Source organism: Martes martes (genome assembly GCF_963455335.1).
Source record: "Martes martes genome assembly, chromosome: 4".
NCBI lineage: Eukaryota > Metazoa > Chordata > Mammalia > Carnivora > Mustelidae > Martes > Martes martes.
In genome coordinates this window covers 86,526,033-86,552,556 of record NC_137891.1, presented here as the reverse complement: position 1 = coordinate 86,552,556, position 26,524 = coordinate 86,526,033, and the positions used below count along the sequence as shown (strand labels likewise).

Below are 26,524 nucleotides of genomic sequence, written 5' to 3'. Positions count from 1 at the left end.
CATTAAGATTGTTTAATGGTTAGGGGAATAGGAAGGAAGGGGAAGCTAAATGGGTTTAGCAAAATAGGAGTCTGATAGTGAAACAAGAATGAGTAGCTTTTGGAAAAGTGGAGGTAAATTGGTTAGATTGAGGGAGAATTCCTGATTCTTGGAAGAGTAATAGGAAGGAAGTAGTACACCAGAACATTTTCCCAGGAGTATGTCCTATTGTGATCGAGAGTGGAAGCTATGAAATTTCTGTAGGTCATGTTAAATGTAACCCCTGATCTTTCTGCCATCGCTCTTTCCTTACAGGTTTCTCATTTTCTTTGATGATGGCTATGCTTCCTATGTCACACAGTCTGAACTATATCCCATTTGCCGGCCACGTGAGTGTCCCTCCTTCCGTTCTGAGTTTTATCCATTTCCTCTTCTACCTTGTATTTCTTCTTAAGATAATCAGCTGAAAAGCCCTGATAGGAAAAGAAAAGAAAAGGGAGGGAAGAAGGCAGGCCCTGTTATTTGTGGTGCTTCCATCTCAAAGGGCATAAGTTTGATTAATGTCTTTTGGGAGATAACAGTTCTATTTGCTTGTCTCTAGTGCTGGATCTTTGTAGTCCAGGAGTGGGACACTAGGAGATCATGACTGACCATGGGTGGATTCTCATATTGTAGCTGTGTTTTGATTTCGTTTCTGAGTGATTTAGGCTTAAGGAGATGTTGTTTCTTTCCTAGTCTTGTCCTTCATCTAACATTTGTATAAATCTGTAGCTGCATAGTGCTCTCTGCAGAAGCTGAGTTAGATGGAGTTTTCATAGTGTCTTCCATACTTGTGTCTCTGGCTTGGGAACAGACTCCTACAAAGCAGTTGTTTTTAATTACAAAAGAGTTAACTAACACTGATCCTTTTCCAAATAACATGGTGGTAAATACATTCTGGGTCCCTTAAAAGTAGCCTGATACAGAATGAGAAGGAAGGACAATTTTTTTTTATCAATTTCATGATGCCACCTGATCTTTCTTATTTATCTCTAGACTTATATCAGGTTAGCAAGAATTTTCACTTGAATTTTCCTAAACAAAACATCCATTTTTATGAAATAAGTGACTCACCTATATTTGCATATTGCTTAGTTAGTATTGATTTGGTCTATGTGTGCATTTACACAGTAGGTTTAATACTTCAGGTAGTCTTGGTTTTGCTTCTGAGGTTATGTTTTCTTTCTTTATTTTTCTCTCCCTCCCAACTTGAAAAATGGCCAACATCTCCTTGCCAACCATTTGTTTTTTTCCTATCAAGATATGCCCTGGGGTGCCTGGCTGGCAAAAATGGTAGAGCATGCAACTCTTAACCTTGGGGTCATGAGTTCAAGCCCCACATTGAGCACAGAGATTACTTTAAACAGAAAAAAAAAAAGAAAGAGACCTGCTCCACCTGCCCTCTCTCAGCCCTCCTTCTTCCTTGGGACAGTGAAAAAGACTTGGGAGGACATAGAAGACATCTCCTGCCGGGACTTCATAGAGGAGTATATCACAGCTTACCCCAACCGCCCCATGGTACTGCTCAAGAGTGGCCAGCTTATCAAGACTGAATGGGAAGGCACATGGTGGAAGTCCCGGGTCGAGGAGGTGGATGGCAGCCTAGTCAGGATCCTCTTCCTGGTACTGTTCTTCCCAAAGTTTTGGATACAAGGGTCAGAGTGGGATGGGGGAGCATAAGAGGCAGTAATGAGGATGATTTTGTAGTCCTCCATAATTTTCCCCTTTCTTATCCTATCTGTTTTCACTGTTTGGGAGCAAATTTTACTTTATCTTTTTGTTTCTCTCTGGTGGTTATTGAAAATTCCTGGGGCGCCTAGGGTGGCTCAGTCGGTTTAGCATCTGCTTTCTGCTCAGGTCATAATCTTGGTGTCCTAGGAGCAAGCCCCACATAAGGTTCCCTGCTTAGCAGAGAATCTGCTGCTTCCTCTCCCTCTGCCTCCCCCCGGCTTCCCCACTCGTGCTCACACATGCTTGCTCTCTCTCAAGAAAATCTTAAAAAAAAAAAATCCCAAATTTAACTGTGAGCTAATTTGCATATTGGTTTGTTTTTCTCTCTCAGAATATTTACATTGCATATAGGCATAGAGAAGACAGTTCCATTTGTCCAGGATCAGGGTTTTGGTAGCATAGTGAGACAAAAAGGAGGCATCAAAGAATTAGAGGTCCTGATGATATATATATATATATATATATATATATATATATATATATATATATTTAGGATTTTATTTACTTGAGAGAGAGCGCACAAGCAGGAGTCGGGGGGGAGTGGAGGGGGAGGGAGAAGCAGACTCCCCGCTGAGCAGGGACCCTCCCCACCACCCATGCAGGGCTCCATCCTGGGACTTTGCAGTCATGACCTGATTCAAAGGCAGATGCTTAATTGACAGCTACCCAGGCACCCCCTGATGATCTTTCAAGGCCCAGTTTAACTCTTGGATCTTCTGTACCTGTCCTCTTCTCCCCTCTCATGCCTTTCTTAGAGTTCCAGTCCTTTGAGCTATCCTTAGTCTTTTGTTCCTAAGGCCTTATGATCTGTGTCACACCACTTATATTCAATATAAACATCTGTCTCTCCTGTAATTTTTTTTTTTAGATTTTTATTTTATTATTTATTTGACAGAGAGAGATCACAAGTAGGCAGAGAGGCAGGCAGAGAGAGAGGGGAAGGGAAGCAGGCTCCCCGCCGAGCAGAGAGCCCGATGCGGGGCTCGATCCCAGGACCCTGGGATCATGACCTGAGCCGAAGGCAGAGGCTTTAACCCACTGAGCCTCCCAGGCGCCCCTCTCCTGTAATTTTTTAAGTGAAGAATATGTGTTTTTCTTTTTCATTTTCCTGATGGCTGTCATGGGGCCTGGAACATAAGTTTATCGAGTAGATAGGGAATTTGCCATTCATCAGGGCGATTTCCTTCAAGGAGCACATGGAGGCATATTCTCCACAGATGGCAGGATATAGATTCTAGCCTTTGCTTCATTTCCCTCCAACCTTCCTTCCTCTCAATCCCCCAGGATGACAAAAGATGTGAATGGATCTATCGAGGCTCTACGCGGCTAGAGCCCATGTTCAGTATGAAGACATCCTCAGCCTCTGCACTGGAGAAGAAGCAAGGGGGACAGCTCAGGACACGTCCAAATATGGGTATGTCTTGAAAGACACCGAACGGGAGGAAAGAAACAGGCAAAGCAGCAAAGGAGAGTGTGTACAATAGCTATCCTTTGTTTACCAGGATGACACCACTGACTCACTGGAAACAGGAGGTGTGTCCCGAGTAGTTTCCAGTAGTACGTGGTGCCTCCACTTAGTGCAGTGGCTCTGATTCATTCTAAACGACCCCATAAAAATCTGAAACAACTGGCTTAGGGATGGAAGTGGTAGTATAGTTACCTCTGTTATCCACATGAGGATTATCTGCTTTGTATGTGATCCATTGTCATTTTTTTTAAAAGCCTGGACAGCTTTTGTTTTTATATGTTCCTGGCCTACTTTTTGGTTGATTTTTCCTGATATCATTAGTTGATCAAAGAATGTGTTTTTAAAATTTTTCACCAAAGAATAACCTAATTACCAGCATAAACTGTGTTTGAGGCAGAAAGATAAAGCCTGGGGCGCCTGGGTGGCTCAGTGGGTTAAGGCCTCTGCCTTCAGCTCAGGTCATGATCCCAGGGTGCTGGGATCAAGCCCCGCATCGGGCTCTCTGCTTGGCAGGGAGCCTGCCTGCCCCTCTCTCTCTGCCTGCCTCTCTGCCTGCTTGTGATTTTTGTCTGTCAAATAAATAAATAAAATCTTCAAAAAAAAAAAAAAGAAAAAGCTTTACTGGGTTGAAGCCAGCCTGTGCCAGTGTTTTCACTCATTGGTTTAAATAATGGAACGACGGTCTTGACACTTATTCAAAATGTTTCCATTGCTGCTTGTTTATATTATGTAAATTGATGATTGGGTATATGCATGAGTATACATGACACAGCTGTCATCTTAGTGGTCAATTTCCTCTTTTCTCTAGGTGCCGTGAGGAGCAAAGGCCCTGTGGTCCAGTACACCCAGGATCTGACCAGTACTGGGACACAGTTCAAGCCAATGGAGCCCCTGCAGCCTACAGCCCCTCCTACCCCCCCTGTCCCTCCTGTCCTACCTGCCCCACCTGCACCCCCTCTGTCCCCACAGGCAGGTGACAATGAGTGAGTGATATTCTTTCTTATTTACTAGTTTCTTTCACATTGCATTTTCTGTATTCTTTACTGTATAATGTTTAATCTCTTAGCAGCTTAGAAAGTCAGCTTGCCCAATCTCGGAAGCAGGTAGCCAAAAAGAGCACATCCTTCCGGCCAGGATCTGTGGGCTCTGGTCATTCCTCCCCTACATCTCCTGCACTCAGTGAAAATGTCCCTGCTGGGAAAGCTGGTAGCAACCAGACATACAGGTGAGAAACTCCCAGGCTTTCTGTGGGGAGGTGGCAGCATGGACTAAATACTCACTGGGGACATTCTTGGTTCCAAGGGGCTTAGTTAAGGCTATGATGGTGAGGAGTTCGACTTGAAAGCTTTCTTGTTTTTTTGGGTTTTGTTTTTGTTTTTGTTTTTTTTAAGATTTATTTATTTGAAGGCACGTGGGTGGCTCAGTGGGTTAAGCCTCTGCCTTTGGCTCACGTCATGATCTCAGGGTCCTGGGATCGGGCTCACTGCTCGACAGGGAGCCTCCTTCCTCCTCTCTCTCTCTCTCTGCCTGCCTCTCTGCCTACTTGTGATCTCTCTCTCTGTCAAATAAATAAATAAAATCTTAAAAAAAAAAAAAAAGATTGATTTATTTGAGAGAGTACACCCGTATAAGTGTGGGGAAGGGCAGAGAGAATCTCAGGCACACTCCACACAGTGTGGAGTCTGATACAGGGCTTGATCTCAGGATGCTGAGATCATGACCAGAGCCGAAATAAAGTCAGACATTTAATACTGACTGAGCCACCCAGGTGCTCTGAAAAGAAAGCTTTAACTTGGGAAGTTTCCAACAAGCAGGGTGTGAAAATAATTGAAATAGAAATGAGGTGCCTGTGGGGCACCTGGGTGGCTAAGTGGGTTTTAAAGCCTCTGCCTTCGGCTCAGATCATGATCCCAGGGTCCTGGGATCGAGCCCCACACCGGGCTCACTGCTCAGCGGAGAAGCTGCTTCCTCCTCTCTCTTTCTCTGCCTGCCTCTCTGCCTACTTGTGATCTCTGTCTGTCAAATAAATAAATAAAATCTTAAAAAAAAAAGTGCCTAGAAATACGGAATCACTAGAAGTCATTTGTTTAAAACTTTTCATTGAACGTGGTTTCATAATTGGTACAGTAGAAAGGGATTACTCCTGCCTCTTTCCTTGAATCACAGTCTGTAGGACACATAAAAGGGGAAAAATATTGGTAGTAATCTGGACTGTATTTCTGTAACTTACAGGCAAAAAAAAAAAATTAGGAAACGGTATACTGTTGTGGCACCTGGGTGCCTTGGTCGGTTGAGTGTCTTCCTTCAGTTCGGGTCATGATCCCAGGGTCTTGGGATTGAGCCCCACGTCGGGCTCCCTGCTCAGCGGGAAGCCTGCTTCTCCCTCTCCCACTCCTTTTGCTTGTATTCCCTCTCTTGCTGTCTCTCTCTCTGTGTCAGATAAATAAATAAAATCTTAAAAAAAAAAAAATAAGGTATACTGATGAGGTGGAGGTATTTTCATTCAGTGAAGAGTAACCAGGGCCTTTTAGTGTCCAGGCTTGGTAAAGCAAGGGAAAACGTGACTTCTTGTGTCATCTGTGGCTTCCCGGGCACAGCTATTTGAAAGATGAGTGAGCTAGCCAGCTGCAGGGGGCCTTCTGCAGCAGAAGGGTCCTGTTGCCCTCTTACCTGATCTCTCACGTGTCTTTTGCAGACCACCATTAGGCTCAACAGCCTCTGCCCCAGCAGCACCCCCAGCACCTCCAGCGCCTCCCGCCTTCCACGGCATGCTGGAGCGGGCCCCAGCAGAGCCCTCCTACCGTGCCCCCATGGAGAAGCTCTTCTACTTACCTCATGTGTGCAGTTACACCTGTCTGTCCCGAGTCAGACCTATGAGAAGTGCACAGTACCGGGGCAAGAATCCTCTGCTGGTCCCACTACTCTATGACTTCCGGCGGATGACAGCCCGCCGCCGAGTTAACCGCAAGATGGGCTTTCATGTTATCTATAAGACACCCTGTGGCCTCTGCCTTCGGACAATGCAGGAGATTGAGCGCTATCTTTTTGAGACTGGCTGTGACTTCCTCTTCCTGGAGATGTTCTGTTTGGATCCATATGTTCTTGTGGACCGCAAATTTCAGCCCTATAAACCTTTTTATTATATTTTGGACATCACTTACGGGAAGGAAGATGTTCCCCTATCCTGTGTCAATGAGATTGACACAACCCCCCCACCCCAGGTGGCCTACAGTAAGGAACGAATCCCGGGCAAGGGTGTTTTCATTAACACGGGCCCAGAATTTCTGGTCGGTTGTGACTGCAAGGATGGGTGCCGTGACAAGTGAGTTGGTAGGGTAATTGCTGGCCCTGCCTCCAACTTTGTTATCCTTGTCTTTCCTTTACCTTCTTTCTCCGTTTGTTTCCTATTTACATCCTCCCTCAGCTGGAGCTCCTGCCATAAGGCCTCCATGAAGCAGTGAGAGAGGCTTGGGTCTGACATGGCCCCCACTGCATGATCCTGGGTACACATGCCCTGTGTTTGTTTTTCTCTGATTCTCCCCCTTTTTCCTTTGTGTCCCTCCATTGTGCTTTCAGTTGCCACTTGATTTCATTCTATCTTCCTCGCGCTCTGTCATGTTCTTGTCTTTTCCCTTCTCGTTTACATGTATGACAGAAGAAAAATTTCACTATTCTCCCTATTCTTTTGTAGTACTTCCTACCTCTAAAGAAAGTCTCACGGCTCTAGCTGTCATACCCTTCTGTCTTAATTCAGGTCCAAATGTGCCTGTCATCAACTAACTATCCAGGCCACAGCCTGCACCCCGGGCGGCCAGATCAACCCTAATTCTGGCTACCAGTACAAGAGACTAGAAGAGTGTCTGCCCACAGGGTAAGTAGGGGAAAGTGAAGCACCTCACAGATGGAGTTCTAAAAATTGGAACCAAAAATAGAGTGAACCGAAACCAGGTGTTTTATCATTTAAATCTTACTGAATTTCCAGCACATGTTTCTTCCTTGGGCTTTCTTTTAAATGAAGACTTCTAATGATTGAATAGGATCTAGCAGTTGCAGTTAAAAGTGTCCTCCATTTCATAGTTGTATGTATATCTTTTTTTTTTTTTTTTAAGATTTTATCCATTTGCCAGAGAGAGAGAGAGAGAGTACACACAAGCAGGCAGAGAGGCAAGCAGAGGCAGCGAGAGAAGCAGGCTCCCCGCCGAGCAAGGAACCTGATGCGGGACTCGATCCCAGGACCATGGGATCATGACCTGAGCCGAAGGCAGTGGCTCAACCAACTAAGCCACCCAGGCGTCCCAGTTGTATGTATATCTTAACAGACTGCAGTTATGGTAGCAAGGTAGATGTGTTCAGAGAGAAGCATGCAGGGACCTGATTATATAGGACTTCGTAAATGAGAATAAAAATTAGAACTAAATCATGGTGTGATAGGAAACTGTTAGAGAATTTCAAGCAGGCAAATGATGCCATCTACTTTTTGAAGGTTACCGTGGCTTTGTGGAGACTGGGTCTTAGGGCAGCAAAAGTAAAACTGGGAAATCCACTTAGGAGATGAATTACGGGGATATAGGCAAGAGGTGGTGGTTGCTGGGGCTTGTTCTAGAATGCACACAGCAAGTGGAACTGAAAGAGGGTAGAGTTGGGATTCATTTGGAGGTAGAGCTACATAACTTGATTGATGGACTGGAGTGGGAGGAAAGCAGCAGAATCACGGACAAGTCCTCTAAATTTTATACTTCAGCAATAAAGTGGGTTTGGTGCTTTTTACTGAGATGCAAGTCTGGAGGAGTTGCAGGTCTGGAAGAAACTCAGCTTTTTCTCTGGCCATATTGTGTTTGAGGTCCCTCCTAGGCACTCCCAAGGAGAAATATCAAGAAGGCAGTGAGACTTCTGGAGAGAAGTATAAGGGCTGGACATAAGGAATTAGGAACCCTGAACACAAGTAAGAGGCAGTATTTAAAGCCTGGATGAGTTCACCCAGAGAGAATATTGATACTAGAAAAGATAAGGGGGCCCAGCAGTCAGCCCTGGGTTCTCCAATCAGAGACTGAGCAGAGGAGGTGAAACCAGCATATAAGATTGAAAAAGGCAGGGAAAGACTCAGACAATGAAAGAGGGGGATATAAAACTTGGTAGAATGGTTATATATGAACATGGAAACAAACCTGGTGCTCAAGATACATAATTAGCAGAGAGAACAGAAGAAGAGAAAAACATCAATGAAATAATTCAAAAATTTTCCTATAATTGAAGAAGGGTCTGTTTCCAAATGGAAAATGCCAGTCATGTCCCCGCATAACAGATGAAAATGGATCACCACTAAAAAATATTAAAATAAAATGAAATCGTGTGTCCGCAGAACACTGAAGACAAACTATAAATCCTAAAAGCTTCTAGAGAAGAGAAATAGACGATAAAAATAAAGACTCAATGTCTTTGGCCTTCTCGAAATGACATGGGAAGCTAGATAGAAATTAAGGACCCTATTCAGAATTCTGAGGGGAAATTATTGATAACCCAGAGTTCTAAACCCCAGGCTATGAGTTCTGAGTGTTAAACTAAAGACAGTTTTTAGACGTGAAACACCTCAAAATTGTCGATTTAGTTTTCTTCCCAGAAAGTTAATTGGAGGGGGCACCTGGGTGGCTCAGTCGGTTAAGCACCTGCCTTTGGCTCAGGTCATGATCCCAGGGTCCTGGGATGGAGCCCCATGTTGGGCTCTCTGCTCAGCGAGGAGCCTGCTTTTCCCTCTCCCTGCTGCTCCCCCTGCTTATACTCTTCTCTCTTTCAAATATGTAAGTAAAATCTTAAAAAAAAAAAAAAACAAAAAGAAAGTTAACTGGAATTATTTGCCATAAGGGGAAAAGTCAAGAGAGGGGAAGACATACTGATCCAGGAAATAGCAGCTCCAACTCAAATGAGGATTGAGGGAGAGCCCTGGAGGTGGTGGGGTGAAGGAGACTTCTAGGCTGACAGCTGCACACCAGATGGGACAGCCAGTGTGCGAGCAGTGCAGATCCAGCTGCAAGAGAAGCTCTGGAAGAACAGGCTTAGTAGAAAACCTGTATAGGCTGCCAGGGAAGTCAGGAGATGAATTTGTGCTGAATGCAAATTGAAAGCTAAGCAAAGGGAAAGACAGTTATTGGCTTCAGCCGCATCACTGTATCATTTATGTTTTAATTATAATAAAACTTGAGTCTTGTAACAACATCCAGATTGCTAATGCTGGGCAGTAGATGAGTGTCCATTATGTCCTTTTTCGTCTTTGAAATGTTTCATAGAAATATTTTCAAAGAATCACAAATAATATGTCACTTCCCTGCCTAAAACTCTAATAGCTTCCCACTGCATTTTGGATTTCATTCTAACTCTTAATCTTGGGCCACAAGACACTGTGCTTATCTGGCCCCTTCCTATCTCTCTCCCTCCAAAACTGTTCTAACCACGATGATATTCTTCAGTTACTGAATCCGGTTTGCCCAGTGTTGGCCAGCCTACCTCAGGGGCCTTCGTACATGCTGTGCCCTCTGCTTGGCGTCCGTCCACTGTTCGTTGCATGGTTATCTTCTTTAACCTTGAGCTCTCAGCTTTAATCTCACCTTCTCAGAGACCTTTCCTGACCACGCTAAAACTGGGTCATTTTCACTCCCTTAATGCTCTCATTGAGCAGTCCTTTTGTGTTTTTTATAGCATCTGGGGCAGCTTGAATTTATATGTTGACTTGTTTTTGTTCTTGCTTTTGTTTTTGCTTTTCCATTAGCGCATAAGCTGCATGGGGATGGGAACCTGTCTTGCTCACCGTGGTATCATCAGCAGCTAACTGACCCAGTATCTGGCACATAGGAAGCATTGTTGAATGAATGAGTGATACAGTATACCTACTGAGAAAAGGTTCCTATGGTGGTGATTAGACCTAAGTTCAAATTCTGACTTCATCCATTCTAAGCTGATCTTGTATTATTAGCTGTAAACAGGAGAATTGAACAGACACCCCCCCCCCAATCCCCACTGAGGCTTTAGGGGACCTAACGAAGTTGCTTCTTGAGATGGCGCTGGTTACATGGTGTGTTCAGTTTGTGAAAATTCATTGAGCTGTAGACATGTATATGTTCTTTCCTCTGTGTATATTATGCTTTCATTTCATTACGTTTTATTTTTGAGGAATCTCTACACTCAGTGTAGGGCTCCAACTCAGGACCTCTGTGCCTGTGTCGCATGCTCTACCCACTTAGCCAGGTGGGCTAAGTGGGTAGAGTTTCCATGTTTTTTGAGGTTTAAAAAAAAATCCTTGTAGGGCCGCTCTGAGGATAGAATGGAGAATGTATATGAAGCATATTGGCATAATGCCAAACACAAAGTATATGTTCAGTGGGTAGGAGCTGCTTTTATCATCTTTGTCCAAAAGGATAGGGCCAATGTCATCAACTCTCTAATTGTACTGATGTCCTCTTTCCAAAAGTAGACGTCTCCCAAATCTCCGTGTCAGGAAACTAAGTGAAATCCCAACACTGAACAAAGTAGATGGAGCAGAAAAATTGATGCCCGAGAAATGACAGTTTTCTCCATAAAACTATTTGCTAGATCTCTCTAACTTTGATAGTTTATTTTTTAAATACCTAATCTGTGCAGGTCCTTAAACTTATATCTGTGAGCTCCCTAAGAGGAAAGGTTATGAGTTCCTAGTATGTAGAACAGCCCTGGGTGGTTAGTAAATGTTCACGGAGTAAAAGAATGAAAGTCCGCTATACCAGAACTTTTGTTCCAGTTCCTCCTCTTTCCATATCTATTATATTGGCTTCTGCCTGTCTCACACATCTTTATTTTATACATCTCTTTCTATAAATTGATGTAGTCTGTCTACTTATTCTAACGGCTCTTAATATTTACTCACATCAGTTTGCTCGCTTTCCTCCAGGTGTTCGGCATTCTGCTATTCACTGTTAACTAGTGTGATAAATACCTCCATGAATCACTTTTCCTCCTTCTGAGTTATTTCCTTGGGCTCTATTTCCAAATGAATCAAAGAGCATGGACAGTTCAGTAAATTGACTCGTTTAGATCACTACCTACTAAATGATGATACCTTAAGAATTGTTACAGTTCTGTGGGTGGAACGATCTAGTAATCATGTTATGATTGAGTTTATTGTCCCTCCTCCCAGAGTCTATGAGTGTAATAAACGCTGCAGATGTGACCCAAACATGTGCACAAACCGGCTGGTGCAGCACGGACTCCAGGTTCGGCTACAGCTGTTCAAGACACAGAACAAGGGCTGGGGTATCCGCTGCTTGGATGACATTGCCAAAGGCTCCTTTGTCTGTATTTATGCAGGTTGGTGATGAAATGAAAGAGTGGCCTCTGGGGTTAGGCATGGTAGGGAATTGAATTAGAGAGAAGCTGAACAGAAGAATAAAATGCTTGACATGTGAACTTGGGAGTAAGAGGAGGCCAGGATTTTCTTATGTAAAGAACAGGGCAAGTGATGTGCCTGTCTCGGTGGACTAGGAAGGGACAAAGAGCTTTATAAAGGACAAGAAGGAAAAGGGATGAAAGTGGACATGAGGATTTTTTTTTTATTAACATATAATGTATTATTTGCCCCAGGGGTACAGGTTTGTGAATCATCAGGCTTACACATTGCACAGGACTTGCCATAGCACAAACCCTTCCCAATTGGACGTGAGGATTTTTCAGACAAGGGACATGGGAGCAGGGCCTGGTGTGTCATTTCCTCCCAAGTCTCTCCACCCAGAGGCTTTTAGCATAGCTGCAGACACCCTTTTGGTAAACCATGTAAAGAGGAAGATGGGATGGCAGAAGGGGCAAGATTTAAAACTAGAGGAGAGCTGCCTGTCTTCTCAGAGTTAAGACACAGAGGTGACAAGGGAGAGCCCATAATAGAGGTGTCTTGACTGTGTGTCGGTGGCTGGGTATTGCTGGAAGGACCCCCATATTTCTAAAAGATCCTCATAACCATGGAATATGCCTTTAATTCTCTTCATTCCCAGGCAAGATCCTGACAGATGACTTTGCGGACAAGGAGGGCCTGGAGATGGGTGATGAGTACTTTGCCAATCTGGACCACATCGAGAGCGTGGAGAACTTCAAGGAAGGCTATGAAAGTGATGCCCCCTGTTCCTCTGACAGCAGCGGGGTGGACTTGAAAGACCAGGAGGATGGCAACAGTGGTACAGAGGATCCCGAAGAGTCCAATGATGACAGCTCCGATGATAACTTCTGTAAAGATGAGGACTTCAGCACCAGCTCCGTGTGGCGCAGCTATGCTACCCGGCGGCAGACCCGGGGCCAAAAGGAGAACGGACTTTCTGAGACTGCTTCCAAGGACTCCCGCCCCCCAGACCTCGGCCCCCCACATATTCCTGTCCCTCCAGCAATTCCTGTAGGTGGCTGCAATCCGCCTTCCTCTGAAGAGACACCGAAAAACAAGGTGGCCTCATGGTTGAGCTGCAATAGTGTCAGTGAAGGTGGCTTTGCTGACTCTGATAGCCGTTCATCCTTCAAGACTAGCGAAGGTGGGGAAGGCCGGGCTGGGGGAGGCAAAGGGGAGGCTGAGAAGGCCTCCACCTCAGGGCTGGGCTTCAAGGATGAGGGAGACATCAAGCAGCCCAAGAAAGAGGTAAGTGGTGGCAGGAGACTCAAGAGCGGTGGCTTTTGTGTAACTCGGGTAATAATGTAATGTGGCTTACTCTCCACTCTTCATTCATTTTACTGGGTGGATATTTCTGTGGCAAACTGGATTATCCACCCCCCCCCCACCCCCGCCACCGGACCACTCAGCACATTCCTAGTGCTTAAAGAACCAAATTATTTTAAAATTAACCTGGGGAAGAAGCATCTGGTTCATTCCAAAGTAAAGGATTTATAAGTAGTTTTTTAAATTAAGTGTTATATTTCAGATTATCTGCAGCATTGCTGTCTTTTGTTATACTTAAAAACCAAGAATCGAGGGGGTATTGGTGGCTCAGTTAGGCATCCAACTCTTGATTTCGGCTCAGGGCGTGATCTCAGGGTCATGAGATTACACCCTATGTTGGGCTCAAGTCAGCTTGAGATTCTCTCCCTCTCTCCCTCTGCTTGCACTCTCTCCGTCCTGCCCCCCCCCAATAAATAAATCCTTAAAGGGGAAAAAAAAATGTTGATTCTAGATGTATTTTTATTGATGTTGAAACTTAGCATATTATGGGTGGTGAATTATGTCCCTATCCTTGTAAGATTCTGCCCACAATATTTGCCTTGAGCATCTTATGTCTGTCATTGGAAAGTGTTGGAAACCCCCTTTCAGGTGTTGTGATGAGGATATCACTGTTACTGTCAAGCTACAGAGCAGTCTCTAGCTAGCATACTTCTCTCTCACTAGCTGAGGTCTTTGGGATCAAGTCTGATTGCTGGATTTGTTACCCAGGACCACTGAAAACACTTTAACCTTTCACTTGCTCTCTTCCAGGACCCTGATGACCGAAACAAGATGTCAATGTAAGAGCCTCTCTTTCTGACCTGTTTCCAGATCTGCCTTGTTTCAAGCCTATAAAGGCGCCCATCATCTGACTCCTTCTCATTCCTTCCCCTTCCATTAGAGTTACTGAAAGCTCTCGAAATTATGGTTACAATCCTTCTCCCATGAAGCTTGAAGGACTTCGCCGCCCACCTAGTAAGACTAGTATGCATCAGAGCCGACGACTCATGGCCTCTGCTCAGTCCAATGCTGATGTAAGTGGCCTTCTCCCTCAAGCTGTACCTCACTTCTTCAGGGCCTTACTGATAATTACCAATATATCCCTTGGTTCTTTGGCTGTGACTTCTTGCTTCCTTTTCCTTCAGCCAGCGTCTCATCTTTCTCTTGCTGTAGTCTTAGTCTCTTCCTACCTAATTGTAGAAAGAGCAAGAACTTGAATGGGTTCTCTCCATTTATTCTTTCTTCTCACCTTTGTGTTTCCCAGGATGTCCTAACATTGTCTAGCAGCACAGAAAGTGAGGGGGAAAGTGGGACCAGCCGGAAGCCCACCACTGGTCAGACTTCAGCCACAGCAATGGATAGCGATGATATCCAGACCATCTCCTCTGGCTCCGAAGCGGATGACTTTGAGGACAAGAAGAACATGTCTGGTAGTCTGGAAGAATGTTGGGGGTAGTAGGAAGGAACGGAAGGAAAGCTGGGATAGGGGCTTTTTTAGGGAAGCTAAAGTAGGAATACATTCAGATCTTAAGAGTTGATGTGTGTCTGGGAGGGTTCTCTGACTCCCAACTCAACTGCTAATGTTCAGCACATCCCCTTCCTCTCTCCTTTCCACTTCCCCACTCTTTTCCCTCAGCTCCTTTACCCAGCAGATCTAACCCTGCTTGAAAAAATGCCAATTAGAATCTTTGCTTTCAGGGTCACGGCTAATCAGTATTCCTACAGTGCAATGAGTGGGATAGAAATGGAGATAGAGGATCCAGTCGTGATGTGGGATGGGGCCTAACCCTGTTCTTCTTCCTGTCCAGGTCCGACAAAGCGCCAGGTGGCAGTAAAATCAACCAGAGGCTTTGCTCTGAAGTCCACTCATGGGATTGCCATTAAATCCACCAACATGGCATCTGTGGAAAAGGGGGAGAGTGCACCTGTTCGTAAGAACACACGCCAGTTCTATGATGGGGAAGAGTCTTGCTACATCATTGATGCCAAACTGGAAGGCAACCTCGGCCGCTACCTCAATGTGAGACCCCTCTCCCTCCACTCTAGATGCTAGGTTATCCCACTGTCCTCAAATTTCTAGTTCTTTTAACACAATTATGTAAACCTACCTTTACTTGTTAGAAATTCTTGATCTCTAGGATTTTAAAGACGTACCTTTCTTTGAGAACTTCTCTATGATGGGGAGGATCAAAGGGCATTGTTTTTTGTCCAACTTACACTCACCCCCACAAAGCTGGGTTCTGTGTTCTCTGTTCTTATGGGTCCTGTCCTTAAACCCACAGCATAGCTGCAGCCCCAACCTGTTTGTCCAGAATGTCTTCGTGGACACTCACGATCTTCGCTTCCCTTGGGTGGCCTTCTTTGCCAGCAAGTAAGAGGGGGTCAGGGAGAGGGGGAAGGTTGGGTAAGAGCACCAGCCAGGGTTAAGGAGGGGGAAGGCCCCCACCTTGTGCCCCAGCTCTGCTCACACCTGGTGGCGTGCTGCCTTCACCACCCCCATCCCTGTCTTCCTGTCCAGGAGGATCCGGGCTGGGACAGAGCTCACTTGGGACTACAACTACGAGGTGGGCAGCGTGGAAGGCAAGGAGCTGCTCTGCTGCTGCGGGGCCATCGAATGCAGAGGGCGTCTTCTTTAGAGGATAGCCTTCTTCTGAACTTTCCGAACCCTCCCTGAACCGTCCTTTCCTCAGGAACTGGGTCTTCCTGACTGTTCAACTCTGACCCCCATGTCTCCAGTCTAGCTCTTCCCCCAGCTCCTAGTAGATAGAAATGGGATCTCTGGATCAGGAGATCCCTTCCCATGTGGTGCTAGCAGGCGGGGTCCCTCCTCCCACCTCCTAAAGCACTGGAGGCAGAGAGAGGTTGCCACGCCGACCTGGGCCTGATATCCCTCAGTCCTCCTGTGACTCCTCCCTCCCAGCCTATGTTTGTTCAAGCGTTCATGCTTCTGACAGACTGTATTCCTGGAATGAGGGCTGTGTATCTACTTTGATTTGTATGGTTTCTTGAACGTCTTTTTAACAAGATGTTAAAATGAAGATTGTGATTTGATTCATCTTCCTCAGCCCCCATTCTCCTAGTTCTGGGTCTACCAGGGACAAAGCTATTTCCACCCTTCATCTTTCCCAAGGGGCAGCTGTCATTAATCTCACACCTTCTCTATCTTTGCTTTTTCTTAATTGCCATGTGAAATTTAAAAAAGAAAACGTTACATAACCATGAGGAAGACTACCTTAGTTTATTTAGTTGATCTCCCTTCTCAGTTCCTATTAGTCTCAGACACTTATTGCCATGTTTTACTTAATCTTTAATATATTTTAATTAAAAAAAAAAAACATTAACAGTACATTTTGGTCTGAAGTGGTCCCTCTGCTGAAATGCCAGGTGCTAGCTGTAATTCTGGCTTTAAACCAAAACACCGAATGTTTAATAAATAAAAATTAGAACTAGTTGCCATTCTATTCCAAACCAGCTAGCCTAGGGGATGAGGCCAGAGGAAGGAGGCAGTTAAGATCTTGGACCTGTGATGACAGAGAGCTGGCAGAGAAATAACACATAGACCACCTGAGCAGTCCCAGTATGCGTCCCCCTTTTTGGCAGAGGTAAGGGTCATATGTACCCTCCTACACTCAATTCATTTGTGTCTCAGGAGGGGAAAAAGTTAAAGCTCAGCTTTGGTTTCTGGCCCAAGTTAGGGAGCCTAGAAAGATGAGCCTTGGTCCATCTTTGGCAGAATGAGGCCCACAGATGGGATAATAAGGCACGACCCTGGCTCTGGAGGTCAGGGAGTCTGAGGCAAACAGCTAGGGCCAAATTCTGAAGAATAAGGAATGTGAGTTGTAATTGCCACCCCCAGAGCTGAGGCAGGCCTCGAAAGCAATAAAAAGGACAACTTAGAATAACAGAGGGAAAATAAGTCCATCCCCCCTCTAACAAAGGATATACCAACCTCCCCTCTACCTGGGGATAGGCTGGTTAGAGTTTGGTTAAAGGCAACTGGGTGACAAAGAAGCAGGGGGTTGGAACATAGAAGAACTCTCTCCTTGCTTGCTTTCTCCCCAGGGCTTAAGTGGTCCACTGGGAAGGACAGGCTAGTTCCTTGGCTTTATGCGTTAATCTGAGGGGCAGCAGGGACAATGGTTCAGTCATTCTTACGATGGTTGTTACTGAGGACAGGGTGGCCGTTGGCTAGGGGCCGGCTCTTTGCTCCTCCCCCAGCTACAGCCTCCTCCCCCTCTGAGCTCTCCGTTTCTTCCCGGTCACTGCGTTCATCCTCTACCAGCTGTGGAAAGGGAAAAGAAGGGTTACATGCTGTCCTCAAATGCTTAAGGAATGCCTCTCTCAGCAGGCTTATCTTGCTGTACCCAGGGCCCCACAGTAGTTTCTTAGCAGGATGCCTGCTCATATGGGAGGGAGTCTGGGCTATTTCTAGAGTTGAAGGGTGTAGGGCCTACAGAGCAGTCACCTTTCCAGTTATGAACTTGTGGGCCATGCGCAGAATGAGGTAGGCCCAGAAGATATGCAGCAGCTGTAGCACTCCCATCATGGAATTGAAGAAGTAGTAGCCGAAGAAGGCAGGATAGAGCTCCAAGGGGTAGACCACCGTGCAGTGCAAGATCCTGCATCAGGAAAGGAGGAACAGAACTGGAAACACACAGAGGAGGCAGAGGCGGCAGCGGGGATGAGAACAGATAAGGGGAGAGGCAAGACTCCTGATTCCTTGAGGACAGGAGTATAGACTGGCCTACTCACCAGAAGGGCAGGATGACCAGTCGAGTAATGATGAAGACGATGGCGAAGACGATGAAGATGTTGTTGCAGGTGTTTTTCCATCCCGCATAGTTAAACATCTTGGCTGACTGTACAGATAGCCCCTGTCCATCATCATGGGCTCCTGACTCTTCCCATATACATTTATATATACACTGGCTCTGTGCCCCCACCGCCTTGGTCCCAGGAAGGTCAGCACCCCCACACACACACCACCACCCCCCCCCAAAAAAGGAAGAGGGACAGGAGAACCTGCACCGGAATCTCTAGGTTTGAAGAAATGCCCAGTGAACCTGACCTCTAGCAGGTAGTCGGAAGAGTCATGCAGAGCCATGATCAAAGTCCCTGCTCGGATGTAATTGGCAAACCAGGAGAAGCTGATGAGAATGATGGTTGCCACGTGGTGGATGATCTGTTCCTTGAAATCCTGCAAAGAAGATGCAGGCTCCAGGGGACTTTTTCCTGTTCCCCAGCCCCCACTCTAATCCTACTTCTTTCCCCTTCCACCTAGTTCCCCTTAACCCACAGTTCCATCCAAATACCCAGAAATCAAAGAGAAACGCTCTCCATCCCAGGGCTTTGTTTTGGCTCCTAGGCTTAGAGGCACAGCTCCCTGACTGACCTTTCGCTTGACATCAGAGGCAATGCTGAAGAGCAGCGACCAGTAAAAAGAAAGTTCAATCATGTAGTACCAATACTGGGAAGGGATGGTGCTCTGGGAGAGAGGAGAGAAACAGAAAGGTGAGGGACCCTGAACAACAGGACCCGAGGGTCTCACCTGTCCAACCCAGCCCTTCTAGCCCTTGTTTAGCACCATGACTGCAGTGCCTTCTGCCATGTGTCCCAGAGATGATCTCTTCACAAAGGTGTACATGTCCTAGTCCTGTCCTACCTTGATTCTCTTAATCACCCCAGATAGGAGTTAGGACCCCATCTCATACCTGTATGGGATATCCCTCCCAAACCTTCTTCATGTCATAGAACCAGGGTTTCTGCAGAGAGACGGTGAGAGGTTAAAAGAGGAGGGGCCCACACTCTATGGCTTCACACCACCTTGACAGAAAACCTACTCCCACCTCCCAGGAACCCCGCACTCACATCCACGATGACAGCCATGCCAGCAATGAATGCAATCAGGTAAAAGGTGAATCTCCAGCTGGAAGAGGAAGCAGAAAGGATGAGGAGAGTGGCTGGGAGAGTGGCACAGCCCTCCAACCACTTCCAAGTGCTCGGAGATCTCCCTCTCAAGAGTATCATTAATATCCAAATTCGCCTACTCACCAGGGCACAACCTCTCCCTGCACACAGCTGTGGCCCACCCCTCCGAGCAGGACATCAGACCTTCCTCTGCCACCCAGCTTCTCCTGCCCCAACCTCCCCTACCTGGCTTCTCGGAACTTCTTGAGGAGACTGGGCCGGTCCTGGTTGCGGCGGCGGCGGAACCAGCGCTCTACTTGGCGGCCAGAGAGCCCACTCTGCCTCGACAGGAGCTCTACCTCTGCCTGGGTGTCGTGAAGAAGCCCAGTACGGTCAACTGTGGAACTTGACAGCACCCCCATCCTCCCGCCACCGTCTCCCAGCAAGAACCTGGATCAGTACCACTGCCCTCTCCTCTTGTCGCCCACATGGCATTGCAATCTGCGCCCTCCCCCAGCAGCACCCAGCAACTCCCAGAGCAGGCCCTGCGGCTCACACCTGTTTGGGCTGCTTGCCACTGGTTAGGTAGAAGTGCTCCAAGGTGGGGTTGGCTGGTGCCCGCAGCCGAGTTTTCTCCTTTACGTTCAGGAGGGCGGCCAGTGGTGTAGCCACATAACTGAGGAAGGGAGAGCAGTGAAAAGGGTCTGTCTCCTTTAAAGCACCTCAGTTTCTTGGTAGCCCCTAAGCTGGGAGGGGAAAGGACTGCAAGCTCAGGCACTTTATCCTGGGCCTCAGTTTCCCGGCAACTCCCTCTTTGGCCTCCTTCGGCTGCCCAAAGCTGACAAAGCTGCCTGTGTTCACGAGTGACCAGGCGGAGTGGAGAGGGAGAACAAATAACCATTGAAGGAAAGGGCCTGGGGGTGCTGAGCCCTCAGGAAGACAATGCTGCGTTCAGTGGGGGGCACACAGTAGGCAGGGATCTGGGTGGCCAGAACAGCGGGGTCTGGAACCAATTAAACAGCAAGAGACAAACTTGAAGTGTGAGAAACTGGGGCTGGCAGCCAAGGCAGGCATGGGGGAAGGTTGGTATGCTCACAGCTCAAAGTAGTATCGAACGATGAGGAAGAGCAAGGCCAGGGGTAGTGTGATGTAGAGGTCTGAGGCTTTGGCATAGACACGTCCATCCCGGTCTTCTAGATCAGCCCAAGTTAAGTTCACAGGCAGCCACAGCCGTTCCCACCAGAAGTAGTCATACAAGGTCTGGAGCATCCTGAGTGAGGAGGGGGGCAGTCAGAGGGCATCATAGGGGGCAGCTATGGGGGAAGAGAAAGATGACAGACTCAAGCCCTGGAGTCTGGTCCCAGCCACATGGTATTGGGCAAATCAGTTTCCTTGTCTGTAATATGGTGGCTTTCCAGTTCTAACATTTACCATTTACTGCAACTGAAGATGCTGCTGATGACCCCCAGGAGTCCCAGTTCTCTAGAACTAAAAACCTTGGGGTCTCCCCATCACTTTGCTACCCCAAAAGGAAAGACGGGCAGGATCTGGCCCTGGAAGTTGTAACAATCTGAATAAAACCGGAGGCACCTTCTCCTCCCCTGCCCCCACACTACAGCTACCCCTCTATCCCTCAAGCCAACCCACAGTTAGAAGCCTCCATGCCAAGGAAGCCCAAAAACAGATTGCAGGGCTAAAGCAAACCCTACCTCCTCCTTCCCTACAACCCATCTGGGCCAGCAGGTCCCTGGGGAAAATTAAGAGGCCAGAGTAAAGCAAAATTATGTCCCTAAAAGATGCTGAGCTCCAGGACAATCAGTGAACATCAAACTATTCCACCTGAGATTAACATCCCATGCCAAGCCAGCCAATTCCTGCACATAAGGTAGAAGAACTATCTGAAGCATCTTTTCAAAAACAAAGTGAAGGCAAGGCTGTAAAGAATTAGGGATGGGGGGGCGGTGCCTCAATGGCTCAGTCATTAAGCATCTGCCTTCGGTTCACGTCATGATCCCAAGTTCCTGGGATTGAGCCCTGCATGGGGCTCCCTGCTCAGCGGGAAGCCTGTTCTCCCTCTCCTACTGCTTGTGTTCCCTCTCTTACTGTGTCTGTCTCTGTCAAAAAAATAAAATCTAAAAAAAAAAAAAAAAGGATTAGGGGTTCATGGACAGACAATGGAATCAGAAGACCAAGACATCTGGTGGAAGTAAGAGCTATTTATTAAGGCTATCCATAAAACAGTAACTAGTCTGCAGGGGAACACCCATCATAAGGACTCTCAGCTCAGGGAAAAGCTGTTACTTCCCAACTCCCCCCTCCTCCCCAGGGTCCACTGGGAGGCAGTGACCAACCCCCGGCCACGTGGATACTGGAATGAGGGAGGGTACAGACCTCCTTTGAGGTTCCCTCTAAAGGCATTGTCTGGTGCTCCTGAGGGGGAGAGCAGTTGCTGGGAGCTGAGAGCAGCAGCAAGATGATCCTATGGAGTTGGTGATGCCAATACCAACAGAATGCCTGGCAGTCCTGGGACTCAGAACGCCAGTGGGATGACAAGGGCAGAAGTTTCTGGGCCACCTAGCCCTCATCCTCTCAGGAGGGAAGAGAGGTGCTGGTATTCAGGCTGGCATGGAACTAAAAGCTGATGCAGAAGGTGGTCTCCTCCCACCCGGAGGGAAGAGAGTGGGGAGACTGTTCTCCACCAGGAATTGGAGACCAGTTGGTGCCACTGGCTGAAGGCTGATCAGATCCCAGCTGAGCTGGGCTGGTCCTCGGCTGGCTCTTCCCATGGCTCCGCCCACACCCACCACAGCACTTGCGAAATCCCTCTCAGAAATCCCTCTCAGCCTGTCACGGGTCAGTATTCCAGCTCAAGGACTTTACCCTCTTGTCCCCACTCCTGGTCACTGCTCTCGGATGAAGTCAGAGGTCAGCACTGACAATAAAGGAGCTTCAGCTCCACCTTCCCCCAGTAACACTCATTCTCACACACACACACACTCTCTCTCTCTCTCTTTCTCTCTCTCTCTCTCTCTCTCTCTCTCTCTCTCTCTCTCTCGGCTCAGCTCCCGAGGGTACTGCCCCTTCCCCCTCTACCTTAGCCAGAATAAATATTTAATTAGTTAAAGAGATGGAAGCCTTTTGAACTGAACAAAATTAAACATACTTCTCCACGGTGGAACTTTCCCCACACAACCAAGTGCACAACACACTTTCATAGAGAAAAGATCGAGAAAGTCTAGCAGAGAAGGAAAAGACAGAATGCCTCAATGTGCTAGCATGCCTCCTGCCTCCGGCTCATCCTTCCCACCTTTCTAGCTTAGCTAGATTGGGGGTGGGGAAAGATATCTGATGTGTCCCCTGGGCTCCACATCTCTTGGAGCCCACCTTGTCCTCCACTGAGATCTAAAGCCAAAAGTATACAGACAGGCCTGGATGTCGGGCCCCATCCCCACCCTGGTCAGTGGAAACTGGCAGGAAGCTTCTCTGTCAGGGACATTTTGAAGATTAAAGATTCAGAGGGCTGGCTGGGGTCCCAGAGGGTGTGAGTGGGGCCCCTCTCCCTGACTCCTGGTGCCCAGGATTGTCTTCCGCCGGTCTATACCCACAAAGAAGGTGAGGAGCTGGGGAAGTTAGCAGAAAAAGTGTCAGAGAGTGGTCGAGGGCAAGCACCAGGATAGGGCCATTATCTCAACCCCAAGACAAGACGACACCTGTCTACCCTTCCCATCCCAAGCAGGGAGAGCCAGAGAACATGGCGTGTCTGCAGCTCAGAAATGCATATTAATGGGGGCTCTCTCATACCTGGGTTGCAGGCTTTCTGTGACCACAGCCCTCCCTTGCTGCCCAGTACTTCCATTAGAAGAGCAAAGCTACCCCATCCCTGCCCACTGTTCCCCACCCCCAGGGCCTAGCCCAGCAGGGAGAGGCACCCAATTCAGCATGGTCAGGGCTTCTGACTCAACACTGGGCAGGGGGGGGGGGCGCAGGGGCAGGGAGGACAACAGGGGCTCCCAGCAGCCTCTCTTACACAGCCCCACAGAACCAACAGGTTTGCTCCTGAGGCAGCTCTGGTGGCTTCTTGGCACCAGTGCACCAAGCCAAGCACGGGATCCCATAAACAAAAGGCCGGGGCAAGAAGAGGAGATGTGAACTGGGCATAGGGAAGACAACCCTGCTTTTCTGGCCAGTCGGCCCTCAGGGTAGGTATTTGATTTTCTGATGGAGAAATCATACCTACAGATATTTTCCCACTCACAGAATGTACTCACCCCACACATGGAGAGACAACAGAGTGTGTGTGTCTTGTGTGTGTTTCTCTCTCCTCTCTCACACACACACACCTGCCTCAGAGACACAGACGCCACTCTCTGGGGCACAGGCTGGACAGGGGCCAAGAGAGCAGGGATTTCATGGGCATTGGATTACCAGGAACTTGACTAGGGCTCTGCCCAGCCCCCACTCTCTGCCCCATCTCCTGATTGACCCCTCCCAACCCCTCAGAGCGGGATGTAAAGGGGGCAGAGCCCTTTACAAGGCTCTGGGGGCTTGTAAACCCAGAATGCTGAGAGGACAGAGGTCTGCGTCCGTGAGGAAGGGATCTCACAGACTCAACACGAAAATAGTCCTGCGGGTCTCTCAGAGCTTGAAGAAATAACTGAGGCAACCAGAATCAGCAAAGGAGGAGAGACAGCCAAACACAGGGTCCCACAGGCTTCCAGCTGCCACTGAAGCCTGAGGGACTACAAAAAAAGGGGGAGGATCCGAGTAGTCTTCTTGTTGAAAACTTTCTTTTGGCAACAGCACAGAAGCAACTAGAAGGCTGCAGCACGGTTGAAGCCAACAGGAGGTGTGTCATTGCTCCAGGCAGCCGTGTAGGTCCCCAAATTTAGCATGTCTGGGCTGCCCCACTAGAGGCCCCAACACACCCAAATACTGAGTGTGACTAGAGCCTCCAGGGGCAGGGAGAGGCCAGCAGGTTAAAGAGGCAGAGCGGGGGCAGTGCTGAAGAGCACAGTAAAGGATCTGCAGGCCTGCAGGCTCCTGGCCATTGACAGGGAGGCAAGGAGGCCCTGCCTCCAGGGGGAATGCTGGCCAGAGGCCCCAGTGAAGGGAGTGGGCTATGGGGTACCAAGGGAGACAAGGAATTCCCTTTAGAACAGAGAATCTGTGCAGGTCACTTTATGATTAGGGCCAGAGAGACAAGGCTATGACAAATCCTTATCCCTAGGAGCCCCATTACAAGTGCAGTCAGCCACCCACATTTAGACCCAGTCACCTGGACTTTGGTATAGGGCAGCGACCCCTCCAACACAGACGTGGGAGTGACTGCCTGTTGGAGGCCTTCCCAGATTCATTTCACTGTGAAGAGGGGCTCACTTCATTCCTTGGGATCCTCAGAACCCCCTGAGTACTGAGTCTAGGAACTCAGGTAACTAAGCCCAGGTTGTGATGCCAGGAGCCTGGCTTGGGGAGACAGAGAAACCCCCAAGCTGAGGCCAAATATTAGTGCCACACACCTGCAATTAACCTACTTGCCAGAGAGCCTCCGGGCCGGTAATTAACAAGCTGTGGCCCAGAAAACCAGTTTCACCAGCAGCTTCCCCCCTCTTCACCCCAGCCACACACACCCCATAACGGTATAGGAGCCTTAGCCTTGGGGGGCCGGGGCAGACACTCAGAGCCGCTCCTTCCTGTTTCTCGTTAAGCACATGGACGCTCTGACCTCGCTCCCGGAGTGGGTACAGTGGGCCGGCCCGAAGAAAAAGCGGCAGGACCCTCCCCGCCCTCCTACTCCAGCCAGGGGACCCGTGCAGGCCAGGAGCGACGCCGCGGGCCCACTGCCAGGCTGGGGCTCTCGCGCAAATGGTCACCAAGCTCCTCTCCCCAACAAAGGGGGCGCCTGTGGCTCGTGCCCTCCGCGAGCAGCCCCGGGCCCCTACCTGTTGCCAGCAGGGCTTGCCCCGCCGGGCTGGGGCGGCGCGCCCCACAACGCCGAGGCGCCCGGCCAGCCTGCCCTCGGGCGGCACTGGGGGCCCGGCCGCTCCCGCGAGGCGCTCCGGCCCGCCCTCCCCCAGGCCCGCCGCCATGAGCGCGCCGGGCACAGGCCCCCGAGCCCGCGGCCGCCGCCCCCCGCCCGGCCGCCCCGAGCCCGCGCCCCGCTCCCTCTGCCCTTGTCGCCCCCCGCTCGCTCCGCAGCCGGGGCCCTCTCCGCGGAGCCGCGTCGGAGCCGCCCCCACTTCTCCCAACTTTTCCGAGGCCGCTCCCCGCCCCACCCCTGCGCGCAGCGCCCGCGGCTCCAAAGCTGGGGTCCCGACTCACTCGGCGGCGGCGGCGTCGCGGAGCTGGCCGGGCCGGGAGCCGCTGCTCCGTCTCTCCTGGCGTCCGCGGAGCTCCGGCCCCCCCCCACCCCCGCCCCACGGACTGGCTAGGCTCGCTCCTCTCCTCCCCCTTCCGCCCGCCCGCCCGCCCGCTCCCTCCCTCCTTCCTCCTCCGCCCGCCGAGCCCAGCCGAGCCGCGTCCGAGCCCAGCCCGGGAGAGCAAGGCCGCGAGCGGGCCAGGAACCGGGAGGCTGGGCGTGGGCCTGCGGCCCGGCGACGGCAGGGGAGAGGAGGGAGGGCAGCGGGGCCCGGGCCTCTGCGCCGGGCGGCCGCGCCCATCCCCCGCTCCCTGCCGCCGCCCCTTTCCCGGCTCTGGGACCCGCGCCCTCGCTGGCCCACCCCGCGGCCGCGCCCACTGTAATCTCGGCACCTGGAGAAGACCCCGAGGAAGGAAGGCAGTGCGGGAGCCCGGCGGCTACTCTGGGCTCTCCGCGGCCCTCGGGGCAGACCCTCGAGATGCCCGGCAAGAAGCGGCCGAGCGCCTGCCGCACCCTCCCGCCCCCAACTGCGGTCGGCGACTTCAGCCCTGCTGCGGCCCCCAGTTCCCCCCGCCCGACCGATTGCCACACTTCCCACCTCTAGCCCCACTGAGCGGCGGAGGGAGGACGGCGCCCGGGCTTCGGGCGAGCGAAGCCTGGGGGAGTCCTTTCCGAGTGCGGTGCGCCCAGGCCGAGCTCCTCTCCCGGTCTGACCCAGGCAGCGGACCCTTGTGATTCCCTTGCCCTTCCCTGCGCAGAGCCTGCGGTCTCTGCGAGGTCCCCCACTCCATCCCCGACACAAAACCCTCGTTTCCACCCAAGTATGTAAAACCTTCCCGAAGCGGCACATCTAACCCGCCATAGTTCTCTGAAAGAGTCGACTGCCAACTTTTGTTTTGTAAAATGTATCTGAGTTTGCCTTCTACACTGTTTTTCCCTCTTCTAATTCATAGTTTTAAGATGTCTTTTGTAAAACTGGCGTTTCAGGAAGATGCGACATTCTCCTAGAAAACCGACCTGGAATCCTAGCACGGACAGGAATGCGGCTAGGATGTGTTTGAAAGTTTGTTTAGAAAGAGAGCTGGAGATTCCTCCACGTAGGGGTAACTTCGTTTTTTACCTCGATGAAATGTTGATATTTTTGTCCTTTCAGAGTTAGAATCTCGAACAGTATCTTCTTTCGTGGTTTATCTAGTCAAGTTCAGGTGTTTTGATAGCTCTCAGGAAGGAGAGGACTTCCCCACTATGCCAGTTGAGAGCTTGGCCCTCACCTAAGGCTCTTTCTGGAGAGGTAGAGAAGCAGAAGCCGACTGATGTCCAAGCTATTTGTTCATTTGCTCTCTGTAGCAGA

At 49.3% G+C, this 26,524-nt stretch overlaps 2 protein-coding genes across 7 annotated transcripts in view; one reads left to right on the top strand and one right to left on the bottom strand.

Annotated features, from left to right (window-relative positions):
* The window catches only part of SETDB1 (SET domain bifurcated histone lysine methyltransferase 1), a 32,837-nt gene extending 16,603 nt beyond the window's left edge, over window positions 1–16,234 (top strand). For 2 of the 5 annotated variants that reach the window (XM_080803145.1, XM_080803144.1), the window contains exons 8-22: window positions 295–368; window positions 1,451–1,641; window positions 3,034–3,163; window positions 4,026–4,200; window positions 4,287–4,442; window positions 5,913–6,539; window positions 6,972–7,088; window positions 11,379–11,548; window positions 12,226–12,854; window positions 13,683–13,711; window positions 13,813–13,945; window positions 14,176–14,341; window positions 14,720–14,931; window positions 15,194–15,282; window positions 15,430–16,234. In XM_080803145.1, the coding sequence (XP_080659271.1) occupies window positions 295–368; window positions 1,451–1,641; window positions 3,034–3,163; window positions 4,026–4,200; window positions 4,287–4,442; window positions 5,913–6,539; window positions 6,972–7,088; window positions 11,379–11,548; window positions 12,226–12,854; window positions 13,683–13,711; window positions 13,813–13,945; window positions 14,176–14,341; window positions 14,720–14,931; window positions 15,194–15,282; window positions 15,430–15,547 (3,016 nt within the window). In that variant the 3' untranslated portion in view covers window positions 15,548–16,234. Of the gene's footprint in view, window positions 1–294; window positions 369–1,450; window positions 1,642–3,033; window positions 3,164–4,025; window positions 4,443–5,912; window positions 6,540–6,971; window positions 7,089–11,378; window positions 11,549–12,225; window positions 12,855–13,682; window positions 13,712–13,812; window positions 13,946–14,175; window positions 14,342–14,719; window positions 14,932–15,193; window positions 15,283–15,429 lie in introns of those variants that run through there. The other 3 variants (XM_080803143.1, XM_080803142.1, XM_080803146.1) reach the window with 2 other exon arrangements.
* Window positions 11,765–25,261, bottom strand: CERS2 (ceramide synthase 2). Of its 2 annotated transcripts, XM_080803147.1 has the most exons (13): window positions 25,137–25,260; window positions 19,915–20,088; window positions 19,377–19,494; window positions 19,065–19,183; window positions 18,780–18,837; window positions 18,623–18,673; window positions 18,304–18,396; window positions 17,980–18,108; window positions 17,664–17,770; window positions 17,377–17,530; window positions 17,067–17,193; window positions 14,005–14,101; window positions 11,765–12,454 (listed from the first exon to the last, which is right to left on the bottom strand). In XM_080803147.1, coding segments are annotated over exons 2-13 (1,227 nt in total). In that variant the 5' UTR covers window position 20,088; window positions 25,137–25,260; the 3' UTR covers window positions 11,765–12,453. The 2 variants fall into 2 exon arrangements, with proteins under 2 accessions (XP_080659273.1, XP_080659274.1); XM_080803148.1 differs by lacking the exons at window positions 11,765–12,454; window positions 14,005–14,101 and having other exon boundaries at window positions 16,131–17,193; window positions 25,137–25,261.
* Between the last annotated feature and the right edge of the window lie 1,263 nt (window positions 25,262–26,524).

Coding starts and splice junctions, on each gene's coding strand:
- CERS2 (XM_080803147.1), bottom strand. CDS start 20,087: ATGCTCCAGACCTTGTATGACTACTTCTGGTGGGAACGGCTGTGGCTG. Junction 18,674..18,779: donor GCATGGCTGTCATCGTGGAT/GTGAGTGCGGGG, acceptor GTCTCTCTGCAG/AAACCCTGGTTCTATGACAT. Junction 17,194..17,376: donor ACAAGTTCATAACTGGAAAG/GTGACTGCTCTG, acceptor CCCTTTCCACAG/CTGGTAGAGGATGAACGCAG.